This window comes from Vidua macroura, chromosome 4, assembly GCF_024509145.1.
Source record: "Vidua macroura isolate BioBank_ID:100142 chromosome 4, ASM2450914v1, whole genome shotgun sequence".
Classification (NCBI taxonomy): Eukaryota; Metazoa; Chordata; class Aves; order Passeriformes; family Viduidae; genus Vidua; species Vidua macroura.
Window position 1 is genome coordinate 19971654 of NC_071574.1, and position 11741 is coordinate 19983394.

Consider the following 11741-nt stretch of genomic DNA (forward strand, 5'->3'; position numbering starts at 1 on the left):
GTCCTAGAGTTCCATGAAGGGAGCCCAGAGTACACAAAGCCCAGTGACAAGTGCGTGTGTTGGAACATGGATGTCAAATGATTGCTTCCAAAATGCTCGCTGGATTCATAAAGATTGGACACTCAAATTTAAAAGCATTTGCCTGTCCACTACAGTTTTAGCCAAAAATCTCTAACCTTAAAATCTGCAGGATTGTCAGTATAGATAAGCCTTAAATTTTGCCCAGTGAATCCCTGTGATAGTTCATTACCTGGAAGGTTTTAGTCAAAGATATTTACTGCATCTCCCAGTTACTTCACATGAGGAAAAAGATGTCCTCTAAGGCACTAATTTGAAAGACTTAGATGCATGCATGCTGTGTGACATGCCTCCTAATACATATTGGGAGGAATTTCCTTTACTCCTCTAAATTTCCCTTGTTCTTTGGACAAAAACGAGTAATATGCTCAAAGCTCTCTGCCTGTGGGTTCCCTCAGCTGGTAGAGTTACGAAGTATGAACAGCACATCAGTGAGGTTAACCTCCCTCTGTTGGATACCATGTTTTTACACTTTTTGCTTTTCTCTCTTCCCATATTTCCTCTGCTTGTCATAGCTGCAAGAGGTTCAGCAAATTCTCAGAACCTTTGAATGTGTATTTGATATATTGTTATTTTCTTGTCCCATTGTTAATGTTTACAACATATTTTGTATTTGCAGGATTTTATTAAGGTCTGACATTTAGAAGCTCAAGGACCTGCTTCTAACCTCTAACTTTGCTTGCCTTGACTTTTAGAAAAAATGTCAGGCTTCCCTCACTTCACCGTGTTTTTCTAAAATTAAATGTGCTTGTTTTGCAAATACAGAATATACTGTAGAAATGATTTTCTCATCTTATAGACAAATAAACCAAAGCCACATCAAATGTTCTAGAGGTGTAGAATAAAATCTCACTTGTTTATAACTGTAGATGGCTTAATTTAAAATTCCAAAATTAATGTGACTATATACCTGTTTATTAATTTCAGACTAAATGCAGTACAATCTACTATGCACAGGGAATGATCAGGACTAATTTTGTAGTTACATTTTTATTTTCAAAATGTGTAAGTGTGTAAAGGTATTGTTTCAGACCTCAATAACTGCTTGCTGAGTTCAGGTGTACCCTTAAAACAAATGTAGTACATTTTCTTTTGTGGTTTTAGTTGTGGAGCATACATTAGATCACAGAGACATATTTGATCTCTGTGAACAGATTTCTGACAGTTTTGTGAATACAAACTGTAGCTATTTATGTTTCCCTCTGTTTCCATAACATTTGTCAATTGTACCCCATTCTAGAACTGTTTTAAGCTATGTGGGGCCCAAAGTACAGACCCTAGTTTAGAAATGTTCCTGTGGTGACATTTGCACATAAGAGCAACAAAGTTTAAACCTTGTCTCTAAATGCAGTCCTCTTTTAGGCAGTTTACTTATGTTTTTCTCCCATTTGCTCCAGCTTTTTCCCTCTTCTTCACTTTTTGAGTGTATGAAGTTTTTCATCTTTTTACCTTTCTTTTTCCAGACACATCACTGATGGAAACAAATCCAAACTTTTATTCTTCTGTAAAAGTTTGAGGAACAGTATATGCAAATTACAGTGTGTTTCACATTGGGAATGGAGTGACACCACCCCAGGCAGTGCTCCTAAAGAACTAAAGCCACCAAATGTGTGAAAACTTTACAAAGCAAAAAGCAGAGCCAGGGGAATTCACCTCTGCAGCCCATGACTATTATGCTAAGCAATGGAAATCAGTACCAAAGCTACTTTTAAGCTGGAAGCTGGACAGAGTGATGAATTTTTTTGTGGCCTGTAAGCACAGCTCTGAATTCAGGCAACTGCAAAATTGCATCACCCCCACAAGAACATTATAGTGGCTTTTGCCTCCAAAAGCTACAGTGCCTTTCACACCTGATGTGCAGAGGGGAAGTGCTGTCTACCAGCCCCTTCTCATGATGTACATCATCCACACACCTGTCACACCAGCCAAGGATGAAAAGGAATAGGTGTCACTTTGTTATCTTTCAATACCTTCACCTGCTTTTGGGTTGTGATATTAAGTTGGCAGCTCTGGCAGATCTTGAAACTCTTTCTCTCTCACCACCATTTGATGCAAATCATCCTGGAAGGAGTTTGGATTGGGGCATTTGTTCAAGATGCAAAGGTCCCTGTCTCAGTATTCTTTTGCATTCTTCTCAGTATTCTTGCTTAAGACATAAGCTGAACAACATGTTTCTACACACAAAAAGAAGTTGTTTAGCCTCTTGCCAGCTTAAAAATGTTCAGGATACCCAGTCTTGAAGAAATACACAAAGCAACATGGTTCTCCCATTTAGCTATGAGCAAGTCAAGGAAGGTACTTGATAAATCCATGGCCTGCTCAAAAAGAATGGGCAGAATTTGTACAGGGGTTGCTTTGCTGTGTTTGTTATAACAGTTGAGAAAAATATGGCACTTTCTCTTCCATCATCACAAAAGTAATTTTAAAAAGAATCTCAAAAAAAAAAAAAAAAGCTTCTAGAATCTTGTTCTTAAACATTAAAAAGATGGTGTTTTTTCCCTTTGTGAAAGGGAAATTGAAAATCACAGGACTGTGAAGATTAGTACAGCTAAAACAGATAACCCTCACACCAGTCTTGCTGGCAACTCCTTCAGTAATTTTTGCAGCCAAAAGTAAGGCCTGCCAACAGCACAAAGAAATCCAGCCAGGAAGACAGCTACAATCCTATATACCCATGCTGGAAAAACACATTCTGGATCTTGCTGCCTGTGCTCTGATGCTTGCCAAGCACACCCTAGGAGTGGCCACACATGTGCTGGCTTTCACAACAGAGAAACAGAGGAAAACAGGAAGACTGTGTGAGCCACAGCCTGAGCAGTGGGGAACATGCTGCCATAGGTTTTTTTTCTTCTAGAAAGAACTAGAAAAGACTTTCTGAGAAATCAAGGTGAGAGTGCACATAATTTTGTCTAATGTACAGGAAGAACTCTAGACACAAACTGAACACATGTGAACCACATTCCCTGGATTCACTGTCAGCAGATTGACCTTCATAAAGAACAACTGATTTTCTACACAGGGAGAACTGGGCAGCTACCAGCAAGGACAGGGAACTCCCCCAAGACAGTGCTGAATTTCAAACCCCATGGCACCCAGCACTTCTCAAAGCCATCGTGACGCTGCCTGGCCCACCCCATCTCACCAGCCCCTGGTGGGGGGGGCAGCGAAGGAGGCAGCAATGCAGGGCAAGGAAGAGGTGAAGGGAGTGCTAGAGCACAGCAAGTGACTCCACAGGAGGCCCTGGCAGCCTCACACAGGGGAAGAGAGCAGCCCTGAGCAGGGGCTGCAGACAGACCCACATGGTGGGTCTGGGCTGAAAATGGGGGGAAACAAAGAGCAGGGCAAAGGGACAGGTTTCACTAAAGGAATGCCAATACATCCCACAGGCAACAATGGTGAGAAGAGGATGCTGAATGAGCCAATGATTTCTGCTGATCATCCAGGCTTCTTCAGTACAACAACCAAGGACTCAAGGACAGCAGAGCCACCTCTGGGGACCAATGGACTGACTGAGGAAAACATCAGTGAAATGGTAAGGAGATTAGAAGACTTTTTTTTTGCCTCTTTCAGCAGACTGATTATGTGTCTCTCACAGTCTGCCTGTCTTTGGCAGATTGAGCACTTTTATTATTGCACTAGAATTTTCATGCATTTAGCAAGATGCTCATGCCCACACAAAGAGTTCTTTGTCAATTAGGTCAACAAAAGATCATCTTTGAGAAGTTTTATTCTATACTCTTGGTTTCAAAAACCTGTACCCAAGCTACAGAAACCAAATCAGTGAATTGCAAAACTTTCCTCTTCAGGCATATGAGCAGACCTGCTTTTCATTAAATCACTTCTGTGTCCAAAAGCAGGATCCTGCACACCCTAATCTGCTCCAGATGCTGAAGGAGAGAGAAAGGACACGACTTCTGGTTGATGTTGTTGAATCAGTATCAGCCACTAGGAGGGTCATACACACACTGGAGCATTCCCTCCAACCCTCCTAACTATGGAAACACCTTAAGAACAAGGCAACTATTTCTGACAAGAGGGAGCATGCCTGCAAGAAACCACCTACTCTATGAGCAGCAAAGTCAGACCAGGTCAGGCAGGTGAGTTCCACCCTGTATTTCAAAAGGGACAGGTAAAGGGATCTGCCCATCAATGCAGATCTCAGGGAGAAGCTCTTTACCCTCCCACAGCAAGGTCCCAGCCCCTCAGTTCATAATGGCTGCAGTTCAGCAACCGGATCAAATGTGGACTTGTGGAGCTCCCCCCAGCCCCGCTTTCCAAAATGCGCCTGCTGGCCTTTCAAAATGAGTCCAAAGTTTTCTGAATATCAGTAAGTCACAAGGTTCTCCAGGGGCTATTCTGTCTTCTGCCTTGCTCGGATGATGAGAAGCGCTATCTGCTTCCAGTGGTCCTTATGTTTTCCACAAAGGAAGGAGGCTTTTTGGTCCTGTAGGCAGGAGTGCCTGGGATCCGGGCCCCTCTGATGGTACTGATGTAAGGCAGAAGGGGAGGCTCCCGCACCACCAATGCAGTGCCCTTGGGAGTGTAGGCTCGGAGCAGCAATTCCTCTTCCGTGTGAGCTGTCACTGCCACCCAGCCTGCACAGCCAGAGAGAATATGGACAGTGAGGAAGACAAGTTCCTAAGATCAAAACAAACTACTGCCTCCCAGAGTGGCTAAAAACCTGAGCTACCCTCACATGGTTGCTTGAGAAACCAAGCTCAAAGCACCCAAAGCCATGTTACTCTTCTCAGACGCAGCTCTTTCCTGGTAAGGGATGGTGTGCACCTCCCCTTAAGAGGGATGGTGTGCACCAAAAACAGAAGAACAAAGCTTTCCAATCAATGGCCCTTTCCCTCTCATCTGGATAGCTGACAGTGTCACAGCCATTCCTGATGCTGTAGAACTTGTATGGCAGCCAGAGCATAAAGAATTCCAATGTTGCCATCCTGTACAAGCATGACTGTCAATCTCCATTCTTGGAGGCTGCCATGCTTCAGCTGGACTAAGTCATGGCTGCTATGGTTTTGTGTTGTTGACAGTCCTGCTCTGAGCAGGAAATACAGCCTCACCCCTTCAGAGACCTCTTCCCATCAATGTTTCTAAGATGCAGACCCTGCAAAGCAAACTAATGAAGAAATATTTAATTACCTGCAGAGGAAAGCTTGATATCTGCAACTGCCTCAGTGGTACCAATTCCTTTCAGTGTAATGTCCTGAGGGACAAGTGGAGGGAACTCTTTCATTCTCTCTTCCCCACCCATGGGAACCTAAGATTAAAACACAGAGAAATTATTTAACAGTCAAGAGATTCTTCAGCATTCCTACCTCAAACTAGCAAGCAAGGCACAAGGAAGAATAAAGACATTAAACATTTGTTAGCCAGTTAAGAGCTGGACTGAATAACCTCCAGGAGTTATTTCAGGTTTGTCAGAACAGAGTCAGGATCACATCCAGAGGAACCCTGTGGGAGGTGACCAGAGATGTAGAGCCCACTGCAATTTTCAGCTGCAATCTGTTCTGAAACCCCAGTCTGCAGGTTTGCCATGGAAAATATCCCCGTTGCTGCCTGCACTTTAAGGCTGTTCAAGAAGAGCCAAGTATGACTAAGCAGAGCACTACAAATCTCATCAGCCTGAATGCTAGAAGCAGAAACTCTGCTGAAAATGCATTATCTTGAGTGCTCTCTCCTAACACACCTCACCCATGCAGTCTGTGCAAGACTGCTCCACATTGCACATCTCCACTCACCTACTGCACAAGTCCCAAACTCCTGATAGCTGCGGATGATACCTGTCAGTTGTATCCCAGACAGGGGTCCAGCCTACCTGCAGCCACAAGCTCCCCCAGCACCTCCCCTTACCTTTAGGAATTCTTGGGCTGCATGCTTCTCATAAACGGTGTCTGCATTACTCAGTGTAGTAACATGGACTGGCAACAGGTTAGAAGCCAAGACAGAAAACCAGGTGGGCTTTTCTCCCTGAAATAAATACCAAAAGGATGTTAATTATGCTAACTGAAAAACAGCCCTGAATTGCTCCCTCCTGCCCCATTTCTTTCCTGCATGTTGAAAATCTGCCCTGCTTGATGCCCCCTTCCTGTTTGAGAGGTCCTTGCCTCTGCCAATGACAGCAGCCATGGTTTATATAAAATTGGGATTTGAGCTTCCAGAAGAGAAGACCCACAGCTTCACCATCCTGCCTCAAAGCACTCCCAATGCCACATTTACAGCCAGCACAGCTGCTCAGCTCAGGTAAATCATCAAAGAAAGATCTTTGCTCTCATTTAATTCAGTAAAACAAACTCAGTGTGCTTATTAAGTGCAAGAGGTGATGGACATCTGGAATGGTGCTTCTTCTCCTATCACTCTACACTTCTAACACACAGTGCTCATTCAACAGTACTAGGTTCCAGCTGCTCCCAAGCTATGCAAAGTCAGTGAAACAATTTCAGCAGGCACTCTCATCACATTTGCAGGAAGAGAGAACAAGGTCAGAGAGGAGAGAGATCTCTCCAAACACTGCTAGCAGCCAAAAATAAGGGCAGAAATTCCTTCAAGTTCAAAGATCTAAGCTGAGGCAGGAGCTTCTGTCATGATCTGAACACAACTGTCTTCCAAGATATCAGGAGGATATAGATACACAAAACTGAATATATTGATGTGTGCTCCTGCCATACCAGTACATTTTTTACTTTACAGAATCCTGCCCTCTTCACCTTTCTGGTTTTCTTCCAGCAGATCAGGAGTGTCCTTAGCAAAGTACCAATTCAACATTTCTGTGATCTTGGAAAGCAGACTGAAACAAAGGAATAGGCATACACAACCCTAAAACACAGCAGGCTACTGAGAAAATTATCTAAGACTTATGATAATGTCTAATGTTCTTGTGAAAGAAATTGCCCCTTACAGAGGAAGCATCATGGGAGGGCAACTCCACACAGTTCAGTAAAGGTGTATGGCATGGGATTTTTAATAAATGGAAGAAAATATTGGCAGGGGGGACACACAACACATTTGAAAAATACTTTTTACAGAAATTAAAATACACGCGCAATTAATTGCTTCCTCAGGCAAGTTCTTCAGAGGTCTGCCAGGAAAGAAAAATATCTATGCTCTTCTCTCTTAGCAGGCAGCTTTCACAAAACACAGAAATTAGGAAACCCACCTATTTTCCCAGTTAATTCTGACATTCTCCTCCTTTCCTCATCCCTCTCTGTATGTCATAGGAAGCACATGAAACTGAAGATGTTTGTCAGCATTCAAAAGCAGTTCCCATTATACACTGTAATACAGCATGCTGGTACCAAGTAACAAACCTTTCAACTACCCATCCCAAGGCATTCTGACTTCATGCAGTGATTCAGTAACTGATTCATCATCTCCAAAGCAGCAATGAAAGGGTCTGGGAAAGCTACCCAGAAAATCTTTTATGGCTGGTACTACAGTAAGAGATGAAGCAGCTGCTCCCAAAATCCTTTTTTCCTTTACCTCTAAGTAGTCTATACGTCCCAAGGCTGCTAAAAACAAGACCATTCCTGGCTTGAGAATAAAGGTCCGTGGAACAATGGCATGTGATGGCAAAACCAGTTTTACTTCCTTCTCTGTTAGGAGATTCAAAACCTGCAAAATAAATTGTTTTAACTCATTCCAGATGTTTCGATGGGAACAATGAAGTTAGTACTGGCATTATACTGATAGAGGAAAAAGACCAATCAAAGCAATGTCAAGAACATCTGACACAACAGTTCAATTCTGGTCTACACAGTAAGCAAGAAACAGGAAGAATCTCCCCTGCCAAAATCTGCCACAGACAATCTGCTTGTCCTCCACTCAGATTGATCATTGACTGCAGGAACAAAATTTGATCTGAAATTTAGTATGGAGCTCTCCAAACGAGAGCGTGAGGATAATCACAATCAGAAACAGAAGCAACTATTTCTGGATGCAGGAAGTATTTTCCACAAATATTCAAATCCATAAGAAGGGAAGAACACATACAATCTCAAGTTACCAAACCAGGTCTCTAAGTTGATGCCAGTCTTTACACTGGCTACCAGAGTACAGGTTAGTAAAGCAGGTTATGATCTGACAAATACATCACTAGGAAACCAGGAGTCTTCTAGTGTTCACGAAAGCAGCAATGGCACTCGAGCTGTAAAGTCTCAGCACAGTTTTTGCACTTCATTCTCTTCAGAACCTTCCTGTCTGCCTGTACGATTTAATCTTCCCAAAAAAGATGACCTGCAGCTCTGCGTGGGTACTAAAAGACTAAAAATCAAAACATGCCTGTTTTATACGTGCAATTTGTCAGCACTAGCTGACAGTAGGGCACTGCTCTACTGACAAACACCTGACAGACTGGAGCTAGTAGCAGCAACACTGCAGATCCCTTAGCTTCAGGAGAACGCTTTGTCTAAGATGTGGTTTGGTCATACAACTCTGGTTATCCTCCTAAGCTCCACCTTCTTCAGTAGGCTGGGAGAGCTGATGAAGTGCCAGCTCCATTGGGTGATGCTGGTGTGAACTTGCGAAGAGCACTCTTGCTTACTTCCCTTGATTCAGAGGTTGTGGAAGCTTGGTGATGCAGTCCTGCAGCTCCTTTGCAAAGCTGGCAGTATTACACTACTCAGAAATGCAACAGCATTACCACATGAACCCCTCTCAAGTATATACAAACCTTATCTTAATACAATTCCCAAGCTAAGAGAATCCTAATGCCAAGACTATGGCAGATGCACTCTCCCACAGGCACAGCTAAGGCAGAACAGTCCTCCTAAACCCTGTCACCCCAAAACACAGCATCACAGAGTACCTACACAGTCTTCCTTTACAATTCCTGGAGTGTCAAAACACCACCGAGCATCCTTCACTTCATTGTAAGTGAACTCCTCTCTTTCCTCAAACCTCTTAGGGGGATCTCGAGGATCTTCATCCATGCTGTAAGAGAGCATGTCAGGGTCGAAGTCAATCTCAGCACTAGACTTCTGCTGTTGAAATGTTCTTCCAACTCTTCCTGGATTAAAATGAAAGGTTTTCCTGGTAATTTACTTATTAACTTGCTTTCCTTCAATCAAACATCTGCCCCTTTCATGGCTTAAAAGAGATGCACATCAGTAGTATAAAGGTAATGAAGACACTATGCGGCTAGAAATTTGTGTGTTCAAAAGCCAAAACGATAAGAAATCCTTTCTATAATTCTTGTTTAGCACTCCTCATGCCCCAAAATCTCAGCAGGGACCAGATCACAGACACTTAGTTATTTCCAATTTATGGTAAAGCAGGCTGCTTTCTATTTTCAGTGCCTCAGACTGCCAAACACAGAATTATCTGAAAACCAGAGCTATCTTCTGGCAACCCCCTCTTTTGAATACATACTAAAATGATGTACAACCCCTGTAGCCTGCAGCCCAAATGTGATTAGTTAAAATTAAACTTATTTTCTTTATTTAGGAATAAGAGAGGCCCATACCTGCAATATGATATCCTTGCAAACTACTAAGCTATCAGAATTTGTCAGCCTCCTTCAGAGAGGAGATGCACTGCACAGAGGAACCCTCTGCTACTACAGCAGCTGACAGGTATTCAAAATACTAATGATGCTGCTTGTAGAGGACATAGAGGTCTTGCCCCCATTAATCTGGGAGCAAACACTGGTCAAAATAACTTAACCTTTGTGTAATGCAGTGTTTTTATTAGGGGCAGAAAGGTAACACCTTTACTCACCCACTAGGTAACCTTGCTTTCTAAGTTGATTAATGTACTTTTTTTCTTCACTGCTTAGTTGATCTTCTGTTTTTGTTGCCTCTTCTTTTAGCCTCTCCTGCCTTCGGAATATTCTGTCACATGTAGGGTTAATAATTGGAAATTTCAACAGGTTCAGTGTTGTTCCTGGAAAAATAAGCAGAAGGCACTTTTGGATCTCTGACTACTTGACACATTTCAGCTCTGAGGAACAAGATTACAAAAAACTGCTTCTATAACTTTTTGGTGAAACCCAGTAACACAAAGTCAGAGGGGGAACTACAGCTGCTCCCATAAAGTACCAGCCTCCCAACTTGGGGAAGCAAAAATAAGCCAACCACCTGCTTAAGAGCTGTTCTCACCTATAGTTTGAATAATAGGGTCTCAAAGCTGAGTGGTGCTGAGCCTTAGTATATCCCAGACAATTCTCAACCTTTTTGGTGAAGAAATTCCTGCTAACATCCAACCTAAAGCTGCCCTAGTACATCTTAAGGCTATGTCCTCTTCTGTCAGTGGCTGCCTCGGAGAAGAAACTTACTCCCCACCTGGCTACAACTTCCTTTGGGTAGATGCAGGGAGTGATAACATCTCCCAAACCTCCTTTTCTCTGGGTTAAACGCTTCAACCACAGGTAATAATGTGAAGCACGGCACAATTCTAGAGCTTGCTGCCTACCATGGAGGTGCTTAGGGTGGCACGTACCACTTTGGTGACAGGTTCTCCTGCTGCTGGGGTGGCCAAGAGCAGCCCAGAGGCACACATTTCAATGTTTTCCCCATTACCCCATATCTCCCATTACTCGTGCTACAAAGGGCCGAGCAGTGCCCTGACCTGGCCACGGGGACACGGTTGCCCTGTCGATGATGTCGGGGGCGCGGGACTTGCAGTAGTCGGAGCGCAGCAGGGTGTTGAAGAGCGTGGACTTGCCAGAGTTGGTGGCGCCCAGCAGGTAGACATCACCGGCGCACTTCCAGGAGCGTTGCAGCCGGCTGACCAGCCCCTCCATGCCGTAGCCGGTCTTGGCGCTCACCAGGCGGATGTCCACCAGCCCAGCTCCCCGCAGCCCGGCCCGGGCGCAGGCCGCCGCCACCCGCTGCCGCAGCCGGCCCAGGTGCCCGCGGCAGTCTGCGGGCAGCAGGTCCACCTTATTGCCCACCACCAGCACGCCCGCGGCGGGCACGTCGGGGCCCAGCAGCGCCGGCAGCTGCGGCAGCACCGGGTCGGGCAGCTCCATCACGTCAAGCACGTAGAGCAGCAGCGGCCCGCGGCCGTGGCGCGGCGGGCGGCGCAGGGCCGCGCTCACCACGCGGCGGTGCTCCTCGGGCGGCAGCCGCAGCCGCAGGGCGCTCCCGTGGTGCGCCAGCGCCCAGCACCGCTGGCACACGGCGCCGCGCAGCCCCGCGGGGCCCTCGGACAGGAGGCTGCGGTACCTCTCGGTCGGCACGAAGCCCGGCGCGCCGCCGTCCCCGCACTGCAGCTCGGCCCCGCAGCCCGAGCAGCTCACGCCGCTCGGCGGCAACGACGGGTCGGACAGACTCGGCACTGCCGCCGCCGCGCTACGCGCCCGCCGCTCCCGGCGCGGCTCCAGCTCCCGCTCCCGGCGCGGCGCCGCCGCCGCCCTCTCAGCCGGATCCGGCTCGTACTCGAGGAAGACGAAGCGCTCCTGCTCCTTGCCATGGCCCGCCGCCGCCGCCCCGCACGGCCGGAGCGGGGCGCGGAGCGGGGCGCGGGCCAAGCGGGCCAGGAGGGCGGGGCCCAGGCGGAGCATGGCGGGGCCGCACACAGCGCTACTGCCGCCGCCGCACCGCGGGGCGCACGCCTGACATCACGGGGCGCGCGGGCGCCTCGCAGGAGACGCAGGCGTGACGTCACGGGTCGCGCAGCCGTCGTCCCTCCGTTCGCCCGCGCTGCTCTGCGGTCCCGCT

The 11741-nt window shown here is 46.3% G+C and overlaps 1 protein-coding gene across 1 annotated transcript; it reads right to left on the reverse strand.

Annotated features, from left to right (window-relative positions):
- Positions 1-1550: 1550 nt before the first annotated feature.
- On the reverse strand, positions 1551-11584 carry NOA1 (nitric oxide associated 1). The gene is made up of 7 exons (XM_053974884.1): positions 10648-11584; positions 9799-9963; positions 8892-9088; positions 7564-7695; positions 5938-6054; positions 5227-5344; positions 1551-4673 (listed from the first exon to the last, which is right to left on the reverse strand). Exons 1-7 carry the CDS (start codon positions 11582-11584, stop codon positions 4468-4470), a joined length of 1872 nt encoding a protein of 623 aa, XP_053830859.1. The 3' UTR covers positions 1551-4467.
- Between the last annotated feature and the right edge of the window lie 157 nt (positions 11585-11741).

Coding starts and splice junctions, on each gene's coding strand:
- NOA1 (XM_053974884.1), bottom strand. CDS start 11,584: ATGCTCCGCCTGGGCCCCGCCCTCCTGGCCCGCTTGGCCCGCGCCCCG. Junction 9,089..9,798: donor AAAGCAAGGTTACCTAGTGG/GTGAGTAAAGGT, acceptor ATTTTAATCCAG/GAAGAGTTGGAAGAACATTT. Junction 7,696..8,891: donor GAATTGTAAAGGAAGACTGT/GTAGGTACTCTG, acceptor TTTATTTTGCAG/GTTTTGAATCTCCTAACAGA.